Consider the following 22,748-nt stretch of genomic DNA (forward strand, 5'->3'; position numbering starts at 1 on the left):
GAGTTGCGAAACGAGCAAACACATTTTTACTACAATTTGATCTAACAAAACACGGTGGTTTAGATATCCAATTTCCCGAGTCGAACAAAGAGTATTTATTTTTAGTTTTTAAATCAGTACTTATTTTTTTAATTAAATGCATTTTATAAATGTTGGTTTTTATTTATTTAATCAAAAAAATAAAAATAAAAAAGAGTGATGAATGAACATTCCAAGTGTGATAGAATGAATTGTGATGTGTTAATGGGTGAACCACCCCTTCCACCCAGTTATATTTTAAACTTTTACATTTGACGAAAGAAAACCCGAGACAGCCCAAACCCAGGTGGACCGTCTGAGCAGAATCAAACACAATTACCGGCTTAGAACCGAGCGTCTTAGACAATTAGAACCAGCCTTGTTTTTGTTGCCCGACAAGGTTAACTGTGATCGGCATGGTGCTAACATATCTGAACTATGCACTTGAAAAGAGATTAATAGCTATTTTGGGAACATAAATGCAAAAAAAGTAATAAAAAATAAAATCCATCAAGAAAGCAAGCAAAACCCTACCTGAAACTTGTAAAACAACTAGGAGATGTTGGTTCCTATTTGGTTGTACTTTTACAAAATTGAAACACACTTTGGCTTTGCTGGTTACTTTTGACAGCGCGTATAATTACTTGAACGTGATGTTACACGGAAATCAAATCGTTTTTACATGATGGTGACAAGGAGGAAGTATCAAGAGGTTGCTGAGGACATCACATCATCTGAGTCAACATGTAGCTGGATCCACAAATCATAATGATATAGTAAGTTCATTAACTACTTTCAGGAACAAAAAAAGACAGTCGGGTGAGCAGTTTGTATCACAGTTTAAAACTGAGTTGGAGACCCGCAAATACTTTATTATTGTGACACTAAACTTTCTTAAGCAGGGCGAGTAAAAAGGTTTTACGCACTTGAATCCATTTCCTTTATGTTTTAGCCAAACTGACCTTTCTGTAGAGAAAGGAAGAGATTACCTGTTTGAAATGCTTGAGCAGAGCCGCATGTAAGAGGCTTCTTAGCTTTTCACACTGATGGACCATATGGCCTGAATTGATCAAGTCTCCAAGTTTACACCACAATCGTTCAATTGTTGTGTATGGAAACCACACTGCACATGCCTTCTTTCTACGAATAACATCAGCTGGCCTCTGCAACCAAAATATCTATCTTTAATAACCAGAAATAATAATAATAATAATATTATTATTATTATATCAATCAGAAGAAGTAGTAAAAGATACCAGTAATGAAACAGATTCGATATAGTGAAGCAGCAGATTAGTAGCCTCTGGATATCGCCCATAATCCACATAAAGTTGGAACAAAGATGCAGGGCTTGATTCAGACCCAGCCATGCCCCATCTTCCGTTCAGTGTACCCTGCAGCCATAGATCGAGTATACATTCAGAAAAACTTAGGAACCCATTAGACCCATTTCCCTGTTTAGCTTAAATACTTTTGACTTGTTCAGTCGGTGGACATGTTCATAGGTAAATGGATCAAAGATTCCACCGCTAAAAACGTGTAAAACGACATGCATAAAATGAGTTTATATAACGAGAAAAAAATGGCAACAAGCTCTCATTTAGCTAAATGTAAAGTCAGACATACATTAATAACCGAAAAGGATGATAAATACCTTGAACATCTGAACAAGCCAAAGAGGAAGTTCAATCAACCGATCAGCACAGAGAAGAGTTTCTGCAACAATTACTGGTAATCTAGGATGGAAGCATTTATATTTTTCCTGCATTTACACTTCCATCAGTTGCAGAGATAAAGCATACGCCAACTGAAATTCAAAAAATGAGAGCACACCAACACTTACAAAATTTTTTGTTCCCATTACCCGAAATCCAATCTTAAACTAACACATACTTATTTAAAATATTAAATACCCAACTACACTTCTATTGTAAAACAAGGTTTCCAAGGCCGAGTACTCCCTGAGTAGTCGCTACAAGGTAGCCTGCCGAGGCGACTTTCTCTAACTCCGCCTAATTACTTGGAATCGATCAAACGCGGTCAAACTCGGCCAAAATCGGATCTAGTAGGTCAATTTGAGCCGAGTTTGACATAAAAAATAATAAAACATAATTTATATGACTATTATATTAAATAATGAATATCATTTTCACGTATTTTGTTATAAATATTTGTAAATTTATGTTATTAGACATATATTTAATTTTCGAAAACTAATTTCTTTATAATTTAACATGTCCGAGTACTCCGCCTATGCCGAGTACTCTCAACTCCCTGGTCGACCGACTAGGGAGCGCCTAGCGACTTTTGCAACCAAGATCTAACAATTCTATATTTTATATAATTACAACTTTCTAACTTCCATGTACAATGTACTAATTTTTTTTAGATTTATAAATATATAATGCGGGTAAACAGGTTTGGGATCAGTTTTGGGTAACAAGGCAGGTATCACTTAATATCATATCCGTCTCAAACCTGCAAAACATTTTATAACTACTCACACACCCAAAAAAAAAGGTCTTGGTTCGGCTGACACGACCCGTTTTCAAAATATTGACCCACACGACCCTTAAAAGTGGTTTGACATGTCAACCCGTTTAATAGTTTTTTAATGATATTTTGATTTCGGAAAAGAGAAGTGTTAAAACTTATAGTTAAATATTTTAAATAATAATTGTTCATATAGCTATTAACTTTTAAAAGTAAAATTAATAATTTATGTTTTAAAAAGGTTTCATATGGATCGGGTTTAAATTGTAACCAAGTCACTGCGTATTACTCATATTCGTAAATGCACATAAAAACAGGTTGACCTGAAACAGGACACGAGATTAAGTGGGTTCGATATGGCACAACACGAATAAGTACATGGGTTGGGTTAGGGTTGGAGAATTCAACCCGACACAATTTACACCCCTAGTTTCTGCCATCCCTAGACACTAAAGACAATTCTGGAATTGTATCAATAGTGGGGAGAGACAGGTCCAAAAAAAATTAATCTTCAGGAAACCAGATTTTCATTAGAATGTTAGGATGCCAAAAAGAAAAAACATGATAACTGAAACAAATTTAAAATTAAAAAAGATAAAAAATGAGATACGAACTATGTACTGCTCAAGTGCCTCCCACTGGTCGTTCCCTTTAGAATGATGTGCTGCAATATCAACAGCCTCGTCTTTTGAAGGTGTTAGAAGCAGAACATGTTTTTTAGAATTTTCCCTGAAATTATTAATATAATAAATAATTATTCCTTTAAAACTTATACCAAGTAAAATCAAGGACTGATAGACCCGTGAAACCTGCTTGGACAGCATTTCAGCGACATGGCAATAAAAACTCTTTCCAGTTCCCTGAACATGAAATCCTAACTTCATTAGCAATCAAAAAATATGAAATATGATTTTTTTTAATAAATTTATATGTAGTTTACCTCTTCAATGCTGAACCCTCAAAAAATTTCAGAATTACCGTGAAAACCATATCATATAGATTTGAATGAACCAACAACTCAACCAGGTTTGGTGGAGGCTTCTCAATCCCTGAAAGAGCATTAAGCTGCATTAATCCTCATAATAATTATTTAACAAGAATATAAAATTAAATTACAACACTTTTCCAGAAAATCAAACAATCAAGATTTGCATTTTATGGTGAGACCTAAAACGTCAATTAAGCTTAAAAATTGTGTAATTGTATATCAAGAATACAATTACAAAAAACATAAATCATGTAAGTTCTCTTTGCACCATCATTGCGCATTTATAATGCCAATTCACACGCCCAACTGATTTAATAATTCATGACTTCAAGACTCGGGTGTACAACTTCTCTCATCATTTGTTGTTCAACTAACATTTGTTGTTCACTAAAGGGTCAAACACGCAAAACAAAAATAACAGCGTAAACAAAAACATGTTGAAAGTTCCCCCAAAATAATTCCTAAACTGTTTTATTCAAACAAATAGACTACCGTTAACATAACCTTTGTAATCAGAATGACACACTAAATCATAACAAAGAAGCTTCAAAAACTTACACAGGAAGGTGTTTCAGGTCAAGACAACCTGACCATATAAAACTTTACGGATGTTGACCCAGAACCATTTAAGAAAAACATTACTAGACTTGCTTAATTCGCCCATTTTTCCAGCTCTAATATTTTAGCATAGAGCGTCTCTAAATGAAAATTATGAATTTTAGAAGACATTTTCAAGTTGGTACCTTCAAATGTCCATCGAATATTTTCCAGTGAGAGCAAATATTCTGCTGAAGTTAAAACAAACTCATTTTCAAGTTTCTCGATATCTATACAGGAATCCAGTTTCTGGCTTGGGAGATGATCATCAGCATCTGCAAAGCACAAATAAGAGACATACATGTCATAAATTTTAAGATAGTGAAAGTAAATAATAGAGGTGGCAGTACGAGACTTTACACTTTTCAATAGATATATGGTTTGTAAATAATATTACCAAGATATTTAAAATAAAATGATTTGGGAGACATTCAGCGTAGCTGACCCAACCCAACCAACCTAACCCATTCGCAAAAATCCATAGAAATTGCCAGCTCAGACAACAAGTCTTTGGATGATTACCGTGGTCTGTAATAGTAATTCTAGGCTTTTTACTTGGATTCTGAATAGACTTTCCTTCAAGCACGGGATTGATCCATGCAGAAGATGGGCGGACAAGATGCAGTGCGTTTATAGTGGCAGAGAGGCAGTTTAATCTTTCTTGCAGAGCCAACGATCTGAGCTGGGATTCTTTCAAAGCCGCTTCATTTTTCAGTTGTGCTGAATGAAGGTACATATAAATCGCAGCCTTCCTCCAGTTATGTTGATGCATTTCAAACGCATATAATAATTTGTAAGGGTTCGGTTTTATTGATACATCTGAACGCTCTGCCTGCACAAAAATTCCAAAAACTGATTAGGAAAGCAGCTAACAGAAATCAATCATTATACATAAACAGATAGATACACACCTTCCAAGCAAGCTCCTGTTCCACCTTCTCAGCTAAACCAATAAAAGGTAATTGACCATCACAAAGTATCTACAACAAATAAATCGAAATACAAGTTTTTACTCGTTTTATGAACATAATAATAAACATAGTGAAAGAGAGTAAGTAACCTTAATGGCACCACGCTCATAAAGAACAATGATAAAGCGCCTCAAGCAAATGTATTTGCTTTCTTCATCGGGATTAGAAATAATAGCACAATATGCATCATGGTAATGGTTCAAATCAAGCGTAAATTTGAATACATTAGCCCAAAGTCGCCCTTTAGTAGTGATGGGCGATTCACTGAGGCCCAAAACTTCATCAACTTGTTCAAGAGCAGCAAGAGCAAAATGGCAGGCACCTGCACTCATATTATAGTGCTCAAATATTTGCATTGCCCATTGATAATAATGAAGCTTCCAAGCACCAGGTGAGGAGACATGATCAGCTGCAGACAAGTACATTATAAGCACAACAGTGTATTCCAATTTCAACCGTCCAAATAAACTTACGAAAATTAATGTGCGGCAATCCAGATTCGGACGACAAGTTCTGCAATGACATAGAAGCCTTGTGCAAAGATGCAGCTCTAAAGACACAATAATAATAATATCAGATTATTTATAAGCTAAACAAAAGTAAAAAGTAATTTAACCGAAAAAAGCAGGAATGCTGTCACATTATGAATACCTAAAAAAGCAGGAAATAGCGTCATTAACTTTCTTGTCGGTAGAAGTTGGTGGTGCTTGACGGTGTGCTTGTGCAAGAAGACAACAGCCAAGAAGGTGAAGGAGGATGCACCATTCATTGTTAACATCCTGAATACTGCTAGATATTTTCTCCTTTAGTAGATTTTGGTTCACCATCGTAAGAAGGTGCTTAACAAACAAAACAATATACATATAGTTTTAGTTTCCTACTTTATATAAGAAATTGTGAATTGAAAGCAGTGCAATTAGAGGTGGCAAAAGGGTGGTTTCGATAACAGGTAAATCTTAAACAATTCTGCAACTTTTAGTTGAATCATAAAAAATTAATGCATTAACAAAATTTATAGAAACTATATTACTATAATAAAAAGTTGGTTCCTGTAGATGAAACAATTTAAGAGGTGGCTCGTTTATAACCATTTCCTTTAATAGCTAATTTAAACTACATTACCTGTCTGACCTGTTATAATTAGAATTCAAATCGAATTGACTCATTATATAATATAAATGGGTTATTAAGGGGTGGAAATTCTTGACACGACCCGAAAACCGACAGGGAAAAAAAACAGGTTTGAGTCGATTAACATGACCCGTATAAAAAACGGGTCGGGACGGGTTGACATGTATAGAAAACGGACCCATTAACCTGTTAAACTAGTTAGGATAAAAAAAAAATTATATTTTTGTTTTTTTGTTTTTTCTGTTTCCATTTACATGGTTAGCAATAATACCCTTAGTGTTGGCACACTATATACTTTGTCACACTCATATTCATCATTAAACATGTTATAATAGATACAACATGCCTAAAACCCAATAACCCGCTTATGACTCATCAAAAATGTATGAATCATTTAAAAATATGGGTTAAACAAGTCGTGTACGGGTTGACCCAAATTTATGTGTGCGTAAGTTAGGGTTGAAATCTTTGACATGAATAATAATGTGGGTTGGGTTCAGGATGCAGATTTCAACCCACCAACCCGGAACCCGCCAACCCATCAACCCGAAACGATTGACCCCCCTTATAACGAATCCCTCTAGTTGTCATAATCATGTAAGAAAAGCCAAGTAAAACCTCAACAGCATCATACTGCCCATGCTTAAGTAAGATCAAAGCAAGCATAGTTGAGCGAGAAGAAAAACAAGATGACTCGTCTTCACTCCTGCCCCAAACGATCCAGCTAGTGAAGTTGTGTACAGGAACAATTAAAGAATTGGGATTTGGAAGATGTCTTGAAACAACACTTTCAAAAGAATTCTGATGATCAAGTAACAAAATAAAAGCCAAAGTGAAGTCACATTTCCCAAGCTTGTCATTCCATGATCTTCGATTGGCACTACTATCTGATGGTGCATAAAACACAAAATGTAAAAATAATAATAGTAGACATGGGATGGAGTATCTACAAGGTTTGATATTAATAATGAACCAACTTATTAGCACACCAGTGTAGCCTACATTTGTGTAACTTTATGTAAAATATATAAAATTAATACGTTTGATGATAGTGATAAACAAAAGAGCATGAATCTATATTTGTATATATACTCTATAAACTATAATAATAAAAGAAAATGTTGGGGGCATGTATCACTCAATGAGGGCACCTAAAATTGTTTTTGTTAACATTTTATAAAAATTATTTTGTTTTCGCTTTGATGGAAGCTACCACCATATTAACTACATGATTTCATTTGCAAAAAAAAATATATTTTTCACAATAGGTATATTCTTATTTGTAAATGCATTTTTTGCATTAAATTCAAAATCATTCTAAAACTCATTTCTTACACTAATCATCATCATCATCATCATACTCAGTAAATCCCACCAATAGCAAAGTAAAGGTAGGGTCTGGGGAGAGTAAGATGTAGACAGCCTTACCTCTACCCCGTAGGAATAGAGAGGTTGCTTCCAGTGAGACCCCCGGCTCGATAGTAGTTTTGCATCAAGCCTTGGACATAAGGCACATAACACTCAGCAATCGGGACAAAGACCGATTAGTGCATGTACCCTTTTGTCTTTCAGCTATCAACGCCACCACATGATGCCTGATTAACCGTCCTCAGCTTTTAACGTTATTTTCACGAAATTAGTAAGATAACGTTAAAATTAGTGCACTTTCACTTTTGCCCCCCGATGGTGCACTTTCACGAAATTAGTAATTTCTTACACTAATCAATAAATAACTAAACAACTAATTGTTGGATTATTAACTACATGATTTAATTGTTGGGTTATTAATTTTGAAGTTTTTGTATCTTTGCCTTAATCTTTCCATGTGACTATGTGAAAATGGTATCATCCTCTAAACTTTTCCTATTAGTGTGTTTTTTATGTCTCAGTCGTGTGCTTTTCTTTGCGCTTCAAGTGATGCCTTTTGACTTCGACTACTATGGTGTTTTTCCAGAGAAATATTTTAGTCCAAAAGGATGAGCATACAAACAAATTATAATCAGAAGTGTGTGTAGCCCTAATAATCAGCTAAAAATAGAAACTTGATTGGGTGAGAAGTGTAATGTTAAAATAAACCTACCAATTTGTAATAAAGAGAGTTGAGAACTGAAATCTTCCATAGTAGGTGCTTCACAAGGTGTGGTCCCAAAGAAATGTATTATATGCCACTCCGTGATAATTTCTTGGATCAATGGAAATAGTTCCAGTTGTACCCTCGAAACAACTTCAGGTAACATATTTATCTGCATTTACAAAAAAACAACCTTGGGCTTACTTTTTCCTTTTACTTCTACCATGTACACAAATATATGTATATACTTGTATAGCCCACATATTACTCTTCTAGATTACAATGTTACCTGGCCACCTAACTTCATCATATAGCTGAGCAGCAATAATATGTCCAGTGCAGATTCAAACATCACTTTAGCAACTTGTGAAGTCACTTGGACCGTTACGCATGTTCTAATATCCAATACCGCTTTATCATCTGATTTGTGTTCAATCTTTTGAGGCACTAAAAAGTTGAGGTATTTTAATATAACATCCACAACTTTGTCCCAAGTGCCAGCTTTTCGGTACAACCCATGAAGTGATAAGAAAATGTCGGTTGAAAATTTTCTAAGAAATTTGTGGTCACCGACATTCTTATCCCAAGCAGCATCAGCACCTAGCTCTGATACACGGAGAGCTGCTGCTGTGGAAGAAGTACAGCGGGTTTCAAGAACCTTCAAGAAACTTCCCACAACTTCTTCAGGAGATATAGACGGATGGCTGAAAAATGACTGGTAAAATAACACAGGGGCACCTTTCCCGAGTTGTTGGCTAAGACTAGTGGTGCACCGCAACACCTCAAAAAGCACTTCTTGTTCGAGATTACTTGATAAGTTGATCTTAGAGTTTGCAACTTCCCCAAGTTCATCAAAACACCCTGTAGCAAACGAAACATTAAAAAATGAACAAGTTTATACAAGTATTAGATCTCTTAGTTATGTAAACATACCGAAAGCTAGAAGCTCTATATCCTCCAAACAACGCAATAGAGAAACTGATGATTTTCTTATTAAACCAATAGCACCGCTTGATGAATCAACAAGTAACCCACATGGTCCATTCTTATTACACCAATTGTCAATGTAGTGTGAACAGAAGTTTTTCCAGCCATAAACAAGTGAGAGTGGACTCCGCAAAACACCCTATCATAATAACATTGTCATAAAAAACAAATGAAATGAATTACAGTTAAAAAAAATCTTTTTTACTTCAAACCTCGTGTTCAATTACGGAAATAATCTCCTTTTTCATTGCGTCAGCAGTTAAAGAGTGAAACTCAGAATCAGTGAAGTGTTTGTTATGATCTTGTAGTGTTGCTCGAATAACAGAATTATGGTAAACATCCGGAAGAAATAGCATACGCAAGAAGATTGAGGTCACACGAGAAGCAATTTGCTCCTGCAAAAACTTTAAAATGTAATTAACTGTATACTGCACAGCCATATATTCCTAGCCTATATATCGTTCATTGTTTTTTTTTTAAAAACCACTTGTAAACACCTTTGCAGAGGGATATAGTGACTGAGAAAGCCAAAAAAGATCATCTGCAGCATGCTCAGAACTTTGAAATAGTTGTTCAGCAATAAACGATTCCTGTAAACCAAAGCATTGCTCGTATTCCCTAACAACAATTTCAAATTAACAAACATACGTGTTTTGATATACAGGTAAAAGATAATGGAAATCACATGAAGAACTGGACCCACAAGACAAATTGCAGTCTTACCTGCTCTCACTTGGACCTTGAATGTTGTGCAGTACCAATCCGTCTTCTTTGAGTATCCAGATTTTATTTGAAGAAAGTTTGACATCAATGATTACACTCTGACAAAAAAAAAAAAAAATGATAAAGTTTAAAACTTTGTTTACTTTGGAGCAAGAAAAATATGATAACCTGACTCACCTCCTCCTCAACGGAAATGTTCATTGTTGAGGGCTCAATTGACATATTAGCCTTCCCTCCTAGATTATATTGCAAATTATATAAAGAGATCATCTCTCCATCAACTTCCTAAAAGTTCAAGTGAAGCAGATATCAGAAATCCAAACGCAGAACACTTTTTGTCCAACTTTTCAAACATTTTTCTATAACTTATTAAGTATGAGTACACAATAACAATCTGACCATTGGAGGTAGTTAAGCATATGTAGCAGTAAAATAAGTATGAGCCTACATTTAATAATAAAAGAACATCTTAAATGAAATCATCAGCGAACATCATTTATGTTTAAAAGCACGAGAACTAGGAAGTACCGAATTAAGCTTAAGCAGGACCGCCAAAGGTACTATACTTTTATCATTGGTAGTTTCGCCTGCCCACAACTTCGAGAATCTAGCTCCTAAAATCATACATACAAATATTATTAGCGATAACTACAATATGCGTCCTTGTAACAAAAATTACCAACATTATTATTAATCTCATTTTTAATAAAATGATTGTTATTAGTAGGCTGCACGCATTATAGAATACACTATTACACCGTGCGCAAAATTTGACCTATTCAACATTTCAACCCGTTTGATCCATTTCCTTTTTGGTCATTTTTTTTTACAATTTACCCATTTGACCCGTTGGAAATAGAACATAGTCCTACTTGACCCACTGATATGTACATGGGTCGAAAGTGCCGCCCGTAAATACTGAAGGTTATTGCTAAGGAAAAAGGCCCAACTTGCCTTCAGATGTTGAAACATTAATGGTATAACTCAGAAGTTTGCTACAGCTCAAAAGGTCCCACACTCGTAATACTCCATCAGCATGAAGCACAAAAAGAAGTTTTCTCCCATGAATGTCTATACATACCAGATCTTTCACTGACGCGACAGTCCTCCTGTAAGATGATTAAATAATTAGCTTCATAAAGTTGCATGCGTATATTCCCACAACAGAAGTTAAATTTATACCTCGACATTAAACTCCACAAACGACCAAAACTTGAATCATCTCGTAGTTCATGCAGGAAACCTAGCATTTCAAGAGGTCAGTACAACAAAGGTTCATTTTCAAACGTCATAAAAATCTATGGCAGCTGATATACAACGGGTCACTTTAGTTTTTTAATCTCAAATGAATCAATGGTTCAAAAAGAGCCAAAATTAGTCAATTAGAAAACATTTAGCCAAACGGGTTGCAAGTCACCGAAAGTCTGTTTTTAATGCATATAACCTCAAAAACAGGTGTAGTCAAGTACTAAGATAATCATTATATTAATAGCGTTTCTGTAATCACAATTAACGCAAACTTTATCATTTGCAAATGCATAAAAATATAATACATACCTGGAGCACTAAATTCAAGCATGCCAAGTCGAAAACAACCAATGGATCCATCCTGTCCCCCTATTATAAGACATCCATTGGTGGCTGCTATAGCTGTAATTGCTCCATAATCACAATAATCTGTAATACGCAACTCAACTACCTCATTAGGTGGCAAAACAGAGCATGATCCATAACTAGCAATATCATTCAGTCTAATAAGATAGGCAACTCCAGAAACAGTCAACGCATAAAGCATGTACGGGTTCCTAGAAGCACTAGAGACCTGCATACAAAGACATCTGTATCATAAACGTTGCAAGTAATACAAAACAATTTGCACAAACTTATAAAAAGGACAGCCAAAGATGAAAGAGAACAAACCTCGTTTTTGCATAAATAAGCATATGGTGATAGTGCACTAGCAAACTCGATCCGCAAACCAACCCTTGAAAACTCTGCAAAACTGCGGAACTCAACTATCTCCAGAACATTTGGACAGCTCTTGTTTATTCTCCTGTTATGCCACAAGTTATCAACGTAGAAAGAAGAAAAAATATGGAAGCATGTTCGAGAAATGTGCTATGCCAACCTCCATTTCAAGTTAAAAAAATAACTTGGTTCCAATTTTGAATCGGACCGGATAAGAATCGATTTTAAAAGAAATCTAGAACCACAAGAAGTTGTTACAAAAGATAAACAATTTAGAGAAGTAAGCCAATACAGCCCACTTTGGTACACACCCAGTTTGATACTTTGCTTTTCTCGGTCCAGGCCAATTTTCGCAAACCCCTATAAATACTAGTCAGCTGGATGAAGCTACAGTTAAATAATCAACATGTTAATCTCAACTCAAACCAGTGTTAAATTGTACCAACATACAGCACATTACTGATTACTATGATAAAAACCAGACAGTTATTGAAGGTAATATTTCCTAAGTAGAACAATTTAAAAACTATCCCAAAACAAGGCTGTTGCAGAGAGCATAACAACATATAGGCTTCATAAACATTACCGAAGATGCACTTGCAAACTGATGGAATAGGAATACCATTCCATTCTTCAGCGAAGGAAATTAGAGATTCATTAGCAAGCATGTAGTGCAAACTAATAGCTAATGAAACACTATGGCTTAATTTGGCAGTTGAATGTATAAGTTAAAAGTAATAAAATTAGGGTTTACCAGATGAAATAAGTAGGAGGATCGCCAATGTTGCAGCAAGAGGAAGCAGCGTCTTCAGTAGGAGGAGCAAAGGCTGAAGTGGAAGTGGAAGTAGAAGAAGAAGAAGGGACGGAGACATTCAACCATCTCACGGAATCACTGCCGATTATCGGAACCTCCAAACCCGCAAAAGACGACCCAGCTGCCATAGAAACCTAACCTACTCAACTCACGGAGGGAAGGGTTTAAAGACACAGCGTTTGCCTTTCTGCCACTGACTCGGGTTTGGGCCGGTCCAGAAACGAAACAAATATATTCCAATTTTTATTTTTCAAAATGTTAAATAGGTTAATCAAACCTTAGACTATCGGATGTGGGCTTGGGTTGGGTTGGAGGTATTGCTCGACATATGGCAAAGGTAGGATCCACAAGTTAATACTCAAAAACTAGGGGTATGGTGGGGCATCGCTTAGCTGGCATGGTCAGTCATGTGAAAATTTTTTTTGGCAACCGCTACTTTGAACCAGCCCCCCTCATGCCAGACAGAATATCCACGCCAAGCAGGCAACGCCAAGCCCAACGCCGAGCCAGGGTGATGTAGCCGACGTTAAACCCCCTTCAACGCCAAAACCCACGTTCCATAGCCACCAGTCTTACACATATATTTCTTTGTACTTAGGTAGTGTTTGTTTTTTTCTAAAAAAAAATATGTGCAGATATTACCATCTGCAGACTGTTTATATCTTCGAAGACGTTTCATTAAAAAACGTTTGTGCAAGCTCTTCTTAGTGCAGACTTGGCACAGTCTCTTCTAAGATCTTCTAAGAGCTGCAGAGGGTTAAACACCACCACCACCGTTCATCACCACCACCACCCTCCACCCCCACCACCCACCACCCACCACCCACCGTCCACCACCTCTTGAAAAACAAACAACACCTTAAAATCGGTTATTATTTGTGCTGTGTTTCAAGTCAACTCGTTTTATTTACAAAAATAAGGAGTATCTAGTGGCTACTAAATTAGTAACTAGTAGTGCCGGCATTTGGGTGGGCGACAGTCTCCCTAAGAGTCAGTAGTTTTTTATAAATTTTATATATATAGGGTGAGGTTCGGCTACAAAGTCCATTTTTCCTACAAAGTGTACAAAGTCATAAAACACCGCAATTTCAACCATAAAACACACTAAAAACCCACAAATAACAGAGTGAAGGTCACTAAAACATAATACCAAACCCTAACGGTCCATAAAAACTTCAACACACCATTGTAGAACTATAAATATAAAACACAATATGATAATCAACATAAAATACACTAATGTTAGTCATTCGATAATCAAAGTCTTATCATCCAAAACACGACACAAAACCCGCAAATATGGCGTTTTAGTAATCTTCACTTTGTTATTTGTGGGTTTCGAGTGTGTTTTATTGTGACAACTGGCAATTAACCGACAATTCCGTACAATGTAATCACTACTTTCAGTATATAATCCCATGCATTTAACGTGATTTAATTACGAAATTGAGTCGTATATTAGATAACAGTGTTAGGACAAGAAAATAATGCTATAACATATGTTGGTTTTCGTCGTGTCGCGAAATCAATTAACCATGTCTTAAAATGTTGGTAGAAAGTGTTGCGTGCACTATTCACGGTTACACTATTCATGTCAGCAAAACCGTGAAAACAGAACGAAACAATGAAAAATGACATACAAATAACATAACTGAGTCCATATATATATGAAAACACTAATGTGGAAACACATCTTGCAAAATACATAACTTTCCGGTACAACTCCCTAATCACAAAATCGTCCGTTCGGTTAAAAATATAACAATTCTAACGCGTCCAAACTATTAATTTAGCATTTCCGAGACTCCGGAATTATGACAAATGATGACAACTATATGAAAACAATATGAGGATATTAATGGGGTGTCCGAAACATAAGCTTTCGGTGCTGCGCTGCAACGCCCACAACTTGTCCGTTTTGAACCGACAAGCTAGTAAATAACATTTCTGATGCCAAAACAACCAAATGGAAGACATGGCAAACTAGTTAAGCTTATTTTGGGACTCGGAATCACTTCATGCATCGTTTGATAGTGAAATAACAACTTGCGACAAACCTTCGTCGGTACGACGCAAAAGTGTCGTAAACTAGCCGACGACCAAAGGAAAGCATCTAAAGTATCAAAATACAATTTCTACTAGTTCAGTAAACTAGTTAATGTCGATTAACATTCCGAATCCCTAATTACCCCCTAATGGTGCAGTTAAACCCCTAATCACCATACTTTGATTTATCACCAAAATATCTAATAAATTAACAACTTTTATAAAAAATTTTACACTTTACCCCCCCATCCCTAGTCAATTTCGGTCAACAAGTGGGTCCCACCCCACTTGATCTTTGATGCAGATTTTCCAAGATATGAAGTATGGCTCATGGATGTTGTTGTTGAAAAACCTTACGTACACCATCATTTAAATCAATGAACAAGGCTCCGTTCTTATTAATTTTCATCACTTTTCAAAACAAGATAAACCTCCTTTCACCCCTCTTGTTCACGGCAGCCCTATACACCCCCTAATCCCACCATAAATCCTCATGAAACACCTTATTTTCACTAAATCTAGCTATTACAAGAACATCTAGACATGGAGTAAGCACGAGGAAGCTTTAGGGAGTTCTTTGGAGCCTAGATCACTTCTTAATCACCTAGTTTAGCTTGTGTATAGTTGTAAGCTTTCTTTTAACCATTTTTTAAGCTTCTTATTATGTGTAAGTTTAAGAAGTACAAGTTGATTATCTTGAAGATTAAGAAAAAGATAATCAAAACCCCTAATCTCAAACTTAATAATCTACTAATCATAACTTATTATGTGATTATTTGTGTAGATTAGTGTAGTTAGTTGGTGTAATCTTGATGATTATGTTGATTTTGTAAAGATTAGTGGTTTAAAGTCTAGATTTATGATGATCTTGTGATTTATATCATGTAGTGATTTAGATTAGTGCTAATCTTGCCATGTTACACTTAAAATGTGATTTAAACATACGTAAGTTTAAATCACACAAGATCATCAACTTCAAAGATTATGAGCATTATGTGTGTGAACTTTGATTAGTGATTCTTGAAAGATTAAACTTAGAATGATCATGAATCAAGGCTTTTAAAACACTAATGAACTTGATTTTTAACATAAAACAAGTTTATGTAATTTTATTTATAAAAAGTGTGGTATAAAAGTCTTGGAAATTTTTACATAAAGATGTGGGAATTTTTAAAAGTGAATAACAAGTATAATCAAGTTTATGTAAATAATTAACTTGAAAAATGGTTACTTTAAAGTCTTGATTAAACGGGGGTTAAAGTGTGATTAAAATGATTAAAATAATTAACGTGGGAAACGTCATAGTTTAGGGGGAACTATGGCGAAATTTTCTAAAATCATAATCGTGATTAAACGGGGGTTAAAGTGTGATTAAAATGGTTAATCACACTTAAGAATTTTAATCATGGTTAAACGAACTTTTTGGTGAAAAGTTTAAGTATTAAAACATCTAAATAAGTTCCTAGATACTTATAAGGATTGTTATAAGTTAAAAGTGAAACTTGTAAATATATATATATATATATATATATATATATATATATTTAGATAAATATATATATTTAGAAAACTCATCAAGGTGTATATATTATTGTTAAGTGTATGTATTTAGATGAGATTAGGGTGCTCTAAATAATACACCAATGATACCAAGATATACTTGTAAAAAACAAGTATAAAATACACATGAATACATATACACAACACCCTCATATAACCAAGGAAATGTTAAGTAATGGATACATGAAACGTACTCACATGTTATCCCTAAACAAATTAAACGGACGAGCGGAAAATACGGACAACGGGCAAATTATAAGAATATATTCCTAAGAAATAAAATATATTTCAACCGACCAAATAAGACGTATAAACAAATAGGTCAATAAAGGAATATATATATATATATAACGTTCGTTGACGACAAAACGAGCGTATCGCCATCACGAGGAGCTACTACGACGCTTGGGCGATCTTTCGACGCAAATATATATATATATATATATATATATATATATATATATATATATATATATAGGATAATGCTAGATAAAAAACCCTAAAATTCTTAGAAAACTCTGGAAACCCAAATGGGAAGCCATTTTTACCCAACCTCCCGACATTTTTTTTTTTTTGAAAAAAATTACACATGTAATATACATGTTTTAGAGTGTTTTGGGCCAAAAAAAAAACAAAAAAGCGCCGAAGGGATTTTCTTAAAAAAAATAAACAAATTTCAGCTCCTAACACGTGTTAAGCAAAAAAGACATAATTTCGCTGAAAATTGCTGAAACTTGTTTTTTTTTTAAAAATATCCCTTCCGCGCTTTTTTGATTTTTTTGGACCAAAAGTCTTAAAAACATGTATATTACATGTGTTATTTTTTTCAAAAAAAAAAAATGTCGGGAGCTTGGGTTTTCTCGGGTTTTTTATATATATAGGGTTTTCTATCTAGCCCTACCCTATATATATATATATATATATATATATATATATATATAGAGGAAGCCGCTAAAATAAGAACCACCTACAGTTGTAAGAACCGCGAGAACCACTTTCAACCAATCAGATTATGCCAACTAAAAGGGTGTTTTGATCTTTTACCCCAAATGTCTAATCTCTCACTCTCTCTTCATTAATGCCATAGAAAATGTCATCCATCCATCTTTTTTACTCTCTTTCTTCTCTCTTCACTTCTCCCTTCAAATGTCTACAACTCTCACTTTCTCCCTCTCATTTACTACCCAAACAACCCCATTTCTCTTCTCTGTCCGATCACGGCGACCAGGGGACCGGCAACCGGTGCCGGCCATATACCGGCCACTGTTGTGGCCTCGTTTTCCAGCGACAATCACACACCCGACCCCCCCTTCTTCTCATGTCTCCAGTACACACACACCACACCCACACCCTGGTTTCTTCCGGCAACGAGACGAAGAGAGAGAGATCGAGGATCGAGATGGAAGACCAGAGAGAGACGCATGGGAGAGGAAATGGTGGACCGTCGACAGCGCTGCCGCTCACGGCGGCGACGGTTGTGGGTTCTACGACGAGCTAGGTGGTGATGTTTGACGACAAGGTGTCGTTATTTGAGCTACAACAGTTCAATTATATATCCATAAAATTTGTCATATGTTGTGTCCACTCTGTACCGTCACCGACACTCGCATATTTATCTTCATCTTCTAGAACCCATTGATTATTGATCCACGAAATGTCTCACTGAGCATTTTCTTGAAATCTTGTATCTGTTTTTTTTTTCTTTTTTTTTTGTGTCTTGATTGTTTGTTTGCTTTAGCTGGTCTTGAAGTTATTATTACTAGCAGATTCACACAAAAAAATAATAATAAAACCTATATTTTTTTATAATTGCTTAAATGCATTTTATGGGTTGAATCTTTGAAGTTTTGAAGTTCTTACCCTAAAAGATGTGCTGACGTCATCTTTGTATAAGATTGCTTAAATGAGTTTAAAAAGAATAAGATATTTTTTTAATTTTTTTTCGTGTTAAAAAGGGTAGCAGTTTATTTTCTTGTTTTTGTGATATTGAATCTGGGCAAGGGATTATTAATTGAATCTGGTGGGTTTTGACGGCGACTGGGGTGGTGAGTTTTCATTTTAGCGGTCCCCTATTGTTGTATTTTGAAAAATGTTTATTTTTTACCACCGTAAACAAAGTGTTTGTAAAAAATGTTTTTTCACAAACGTAAATTTTTTTTGTAAAAAATGTTTTTTTACAACCGTAAAAAAAAATTCTAAATTTTTTAACGTAAAACGTAAACTTTTTAACGTAAAACATAAAACGTAAAGCGTAAACTTTTTAACGTAAAATGTAAACTTTTTAACATAAAACGTAAAACGAAACTTTTATGTAAAAACTTTTTTATGTAAAAACTTTTTAACGTAAAACGTAAAAAAAATTTTATGTAACTTGTAAAACGTACAACATTGTGCTATGTAAATTGTAAAACGTAAAACCTTATTATGTAAAACGTAAAAAGTGCTATGTAAATTGTAAAACGTAAAACGTCAAAAAAGTTTTTGTAAAAAAAAAAAAAATTTAACCGTAAAAAAAAGTTTTCGTAAAAGAAAAAGTTTAAAACCGTAAAAAAAAGTCTAAAAACGCATGTGTAAGAAAGGGGGCGCAAAAAACGACGCGTGACAACGGGGCGCAAAAGGTGGCTCTTAAAAACCGGGTGATAAAACGACGCGTAAATAAGGGGCGTGAATACGGGCGTGTAAAAGGGGTCGTAAAAAACCGGGGGCGTAAAAAAAGGCGCGAAAAAATGGGGCGTAAAAATGGGACGTAAAAAACGGGGCAAAAAACGGCGCGTAAAAACGGGACGTAAAACACGGCGCGCTAAAAAACGTGCGTAAAACAGGGAATAAAAAACCGCACGTAAAAACCCGATCGTAAAAACGGCGTGAAAAAACGGGCGTAAAAAAACGGCGCGTAAAAACGGGACATAAAAATGGGACGCTAAAACGGCGCGTAAAAACGGGACGTAAAAAATGGGGCGTAAAAACGGCTTGTAAAAACGTGACGTAAAAAACGGCGCGGCAAAAAATGGTGCGTAAAACCGGGCATAAAAAACGGCACTTAAGAATTTAATATTACTTTTAACTATCTTTAATCTCATCCATCCATTTTGAAGAATGGGACGCTAAAACGGCGCGTAAACGGGTCGTAAAAAAACGGCGCGACAAAAAACGGGACGGCAAAAACGGCGCGTTACACAGGTCGTAAAAAACGCGCGTAAAATTTTTTTTATCAAAAAAACTGATTTCAAAATGTTGTTTAATAAAAAAAATCTGATTTAGAAAAAAACAATTAATGCAATAGGACAAAAATGTAATAAAAACAATAAAATTAATAAGACAAAAAAAACAAAATTACTTAAATACCCTTTTAGATTAAAATATTTAAGACATAATAATACAAAAAGAATTTAATATTACTTTAAACTACTTTTAATCTCATCCATCCATTTTGAAGATCTAATGGCCAGAAAGTGGTTCCCGTGGTTCTTACAACTGGAGGTGGTTTTCATTTTAGCGGTCCCCTATATATATATAGGGCTTGGCTATACAAGAAACCCCATCTTTTTTAAAAAACTATGCAAACCCAATACCATCCATTGATTATGTTTCATCACACTTGATCAATGGCTCTCATAATTTTGGTAACAATTAGATTTAAAAGAAATGTAATAATACACATTAGTCAACTAGAAGGGCATTTTGGGTAGTATATTCCTTCTCTTTCCACTGTCTAGTCCTATCATCTTTAATGCACCTCTCTTTCTCTCTCTTCATATCCAATTCAAAATCACAATCTCAGCTCTCTCAATTCCCTCTTTCCCATGACTTTCCCTTCTCTCTACACAACACTTACAACCTGCAAGCCTAAAGAGAGAGTGAGAGCCGTGAGAGAGAGTACCAGAGAAATCGAAAGAGAAAGAGAGGTCCAGAGAAATCGAAAGAGAGAGAGAAAACTGGTGGGTTTCCAGCCACCCACGGCAGCAGCAGCGCTGTGGCGGTGGTGTTGTTGACCGTTATGGTTGGGGCAGGGGAGGCGGTAGATGCACGATGAGTGAGGCACGATGGTGGTTGGTGGAAGGTGGTGGCTGGTTCATTCTGGGTTGTTGGTAGTTGATAGCGACGACAGTGGGTGGTTGTAGAAGGTGGTGGAGGGTGGGTGGTTGGTGGCGCCGGAGTTCGAAACATCGTCAGAGTCAAGATCTAGTAATGGTTAACGTTCTCTCTCTCTCTCCTCTACTCTGTCTTCAATCAAGATCTAGTAATGGTTAATGTTCATGTATTTTAAATAAATCGAAAACTTTAGGATGAGATTTTTGAACGGGATTTTTTGTTGGTTTGGTTGCTTGTTTGGGGATTTTGATCTTAACAATAATTGTTTTTTTTTTTTGTTGGTTTGGTTGCTGGTTTAGCCTTTTGATCTGAATAGTAAGTGTTTTTTTTGTTGGGTTGTTTGATTTACAGAAACAGACCCATAACATGTGTTAAGCACATGTTAGAATAATATATAACGTGTGTTGATTTACAGAAACAGATCCATAAAGATATTCAATTGACAAGCTGGATGGATGCGGGGATATTGAATAAGTCAAATCTTTTGGGAAAGAAGTTTTCGTTCGTTTATAATATGTGTTAGTGGTTCATGCTGTAACAGATCCATAAAGAAGTTTTCATGCTGTAACAAGTTTTCGTTCATTTATAACATGTTTAGCATATTTTGGAATGTATAACATGTGTTAAGCCTCTGTTATAATCTTTTTGTAACTTGACATGTATTTATGTATAAGCTAGTGGTTTACAAAACACCATGATGTGTATATACTGATCTAACATGTGTTACAATTTGTCTGTTCGGACCATGTAATTGATTAACATGTGACAAGGGTGAAAACAGTCGACGGGGGGGGGGGGGATGAGTTTAATGGTGAGCTTAGTTAATATCGTAATCTTGTTGTAACCCCACTTGTATACATATGATAACATGTAAGCATCCATTATAACCCGACTTGTATTCATGTATATCAAAAGTGGTTTGCAAAAACACCATGATGTGCATATACTGATCGTAACACGTGTACAAGTTAATATGGAACATACAAGTTAATATTGTAACACCGTATACCTGGGATAACATGTGTTAAGCCTCTGTTATAATCTTGGTTTAACCCAACATTGTGTCATGTATAAGCTAGTGGTTTCTAAAACACTATTAACTTGTATAATCTTGGAACATACAAGTTAATATTGTAACACCGTAACCCGACTTGTATTCATGTATATGAAAGTCACATCCTTTGGGAAAGAAATCTTTGTTCATTTATAACATGTGTTGGTGGTTCAAGCTGTAACAGAACACCATGATGTAACCTGACATGTGTTCATGTATAACATGTGTTAAGCCCCTGTTAGAATGATATATAACGTGGGAAAGAACTCTTCGTTCGTTTATAACATGTGTTTGTTTTGCACATTTTGGAATGTATAACATGTGTTAAGCCTCTGTTATAATCTTTTTGTAACCTGACATATATTCATGTATAAGCTAGGGGTTTACAAAACACCATGATGTGTATATACTGATCTAACATGGGTTACAATTTGTCTGTTCGGAACATGTAATTGCTTAACATGTGACAAGGGTGAAAACAGTCGACGGGGGCGATGAGTTTAATGGTGAGCTTAGTTAATATCGTAATCTTGTTGTAACCCCACTTGTATACATATGATAACATGTAAGCATCCATTATAACCCGACTTGTATTCATGTATATGAAAGCGGTTTGCAAGTTAATATGTGTACAAGTTAATATGGAACATACAAGTTAATATTGTATAACGTGTGTTAAGACTTCCAGAATGGATGCATAAACTCCAATAGTAACTTAATAACATAGTATACCTGATATAACGTGTGTTAAGCCTCTTTTATAACGTGTGTTAAGACTTCCAGAATGTGTTAAGTCCATACCGTTTTAACATCATGTACTAGACAAAACAAAATAAGAGTCTCACATTACATATTACTAGTAAACGAAAATACATAGCACTAAGAAAATGGCGGAGCTTCCTTTGAAAATCTGCCTTAGCTTTTCAGCGGCTACCGTTGCTGCCTTAGCTTTTCAGCGGCTACCCTTGCTTTATTGTTTGGGTCGGTCTTGAAACGGTTTGTAAACATGTGGGTGTGCGTATGCCAGGGAAGTTATAAAAATGTGTTTTCATGTCACACGTAACACGTGTTACGTTGTACATGGGTTTCATGTCACATGTAACACATGCATGTCCGAGAAGTTCAAACTATAACACGTGTTAGTTGTGTTGTGCTGCAACATAAACATGGTCATGATCCTTGAGTATCTGATCCACGTTTGACGAAACCAACGGTCCCGAGAATTGGATCTTATA

General features: G+C 35.4%; 1 protein-coding gene across 1 annotated transcript; it reads right to left on the minus strand.

The window, feature by feature from the left end:
• Window positions 1-498: 498 nt before the first annotated feature.
• LOC110904228 (nuclear pore complex protein NUP160) lies at window positions 499-12,955 on the minus strand. The gene is made up of 27 exons (XM_022150059.2): window positions 12,702-12,955; window positions 11,900-12,032; window positions 11,537-11,801; window positions 11,162-11,222; window positions 10,934-11,088; window positions 10,508-10,593; window positions 10,157-10,264; window positions 9,980-10,077; window positions 9,754-9,874; window positions 9,469-9,651; window positions 9,203-9,395; window positions 8,559-9,130; window positions 8,279-8,441; window positions 6,817-7,085; window positions 5,719-5,906; window positions 5,541-5,617; window positions 5,157-5,476; window positions 5,008-5,076; window positions 4,619-4,928; window positions 4,243-4,371; window positions 3,452-3,560; window positions 3,321-3,371; window positions 3,126-3,240; window positions 1,673-1,780; window positions 1,275-1,412; window positions 1,008-1,181; window positions 499-768 (listed from the first exon to the last, which is right to left on the minus strand). The coding sequence occupies exons 1-27, from the start codon at window positions 12,887-12,889 to the stop codon at window positions 724-726; spliced, it is 4,428 nt and encodes a 1,475-aa protein (XP_022005751.1). The 5' UTR covers window positions 12,890-12,955; the 3' UTR covers window positions 499-723.
• Between the last annotated feature and the right edge of the window lie 9,793 nt (window positions 12,956-22,748).

This window comes from Helianthus annuus, chromosome 3 (assembly GCF_002127325.2).
Source record: "Helianthus annuus cultivar XRQ/B chromosome 3, HanXRQr2.0-SUNRISE, whole genome shotgun sequence".
NCBI lineage: Eukaryota > Viridiplantae > Streptophyta > Magnoliopsida > Asterales > Asteraceae > Helianthus > Helianthus annuus.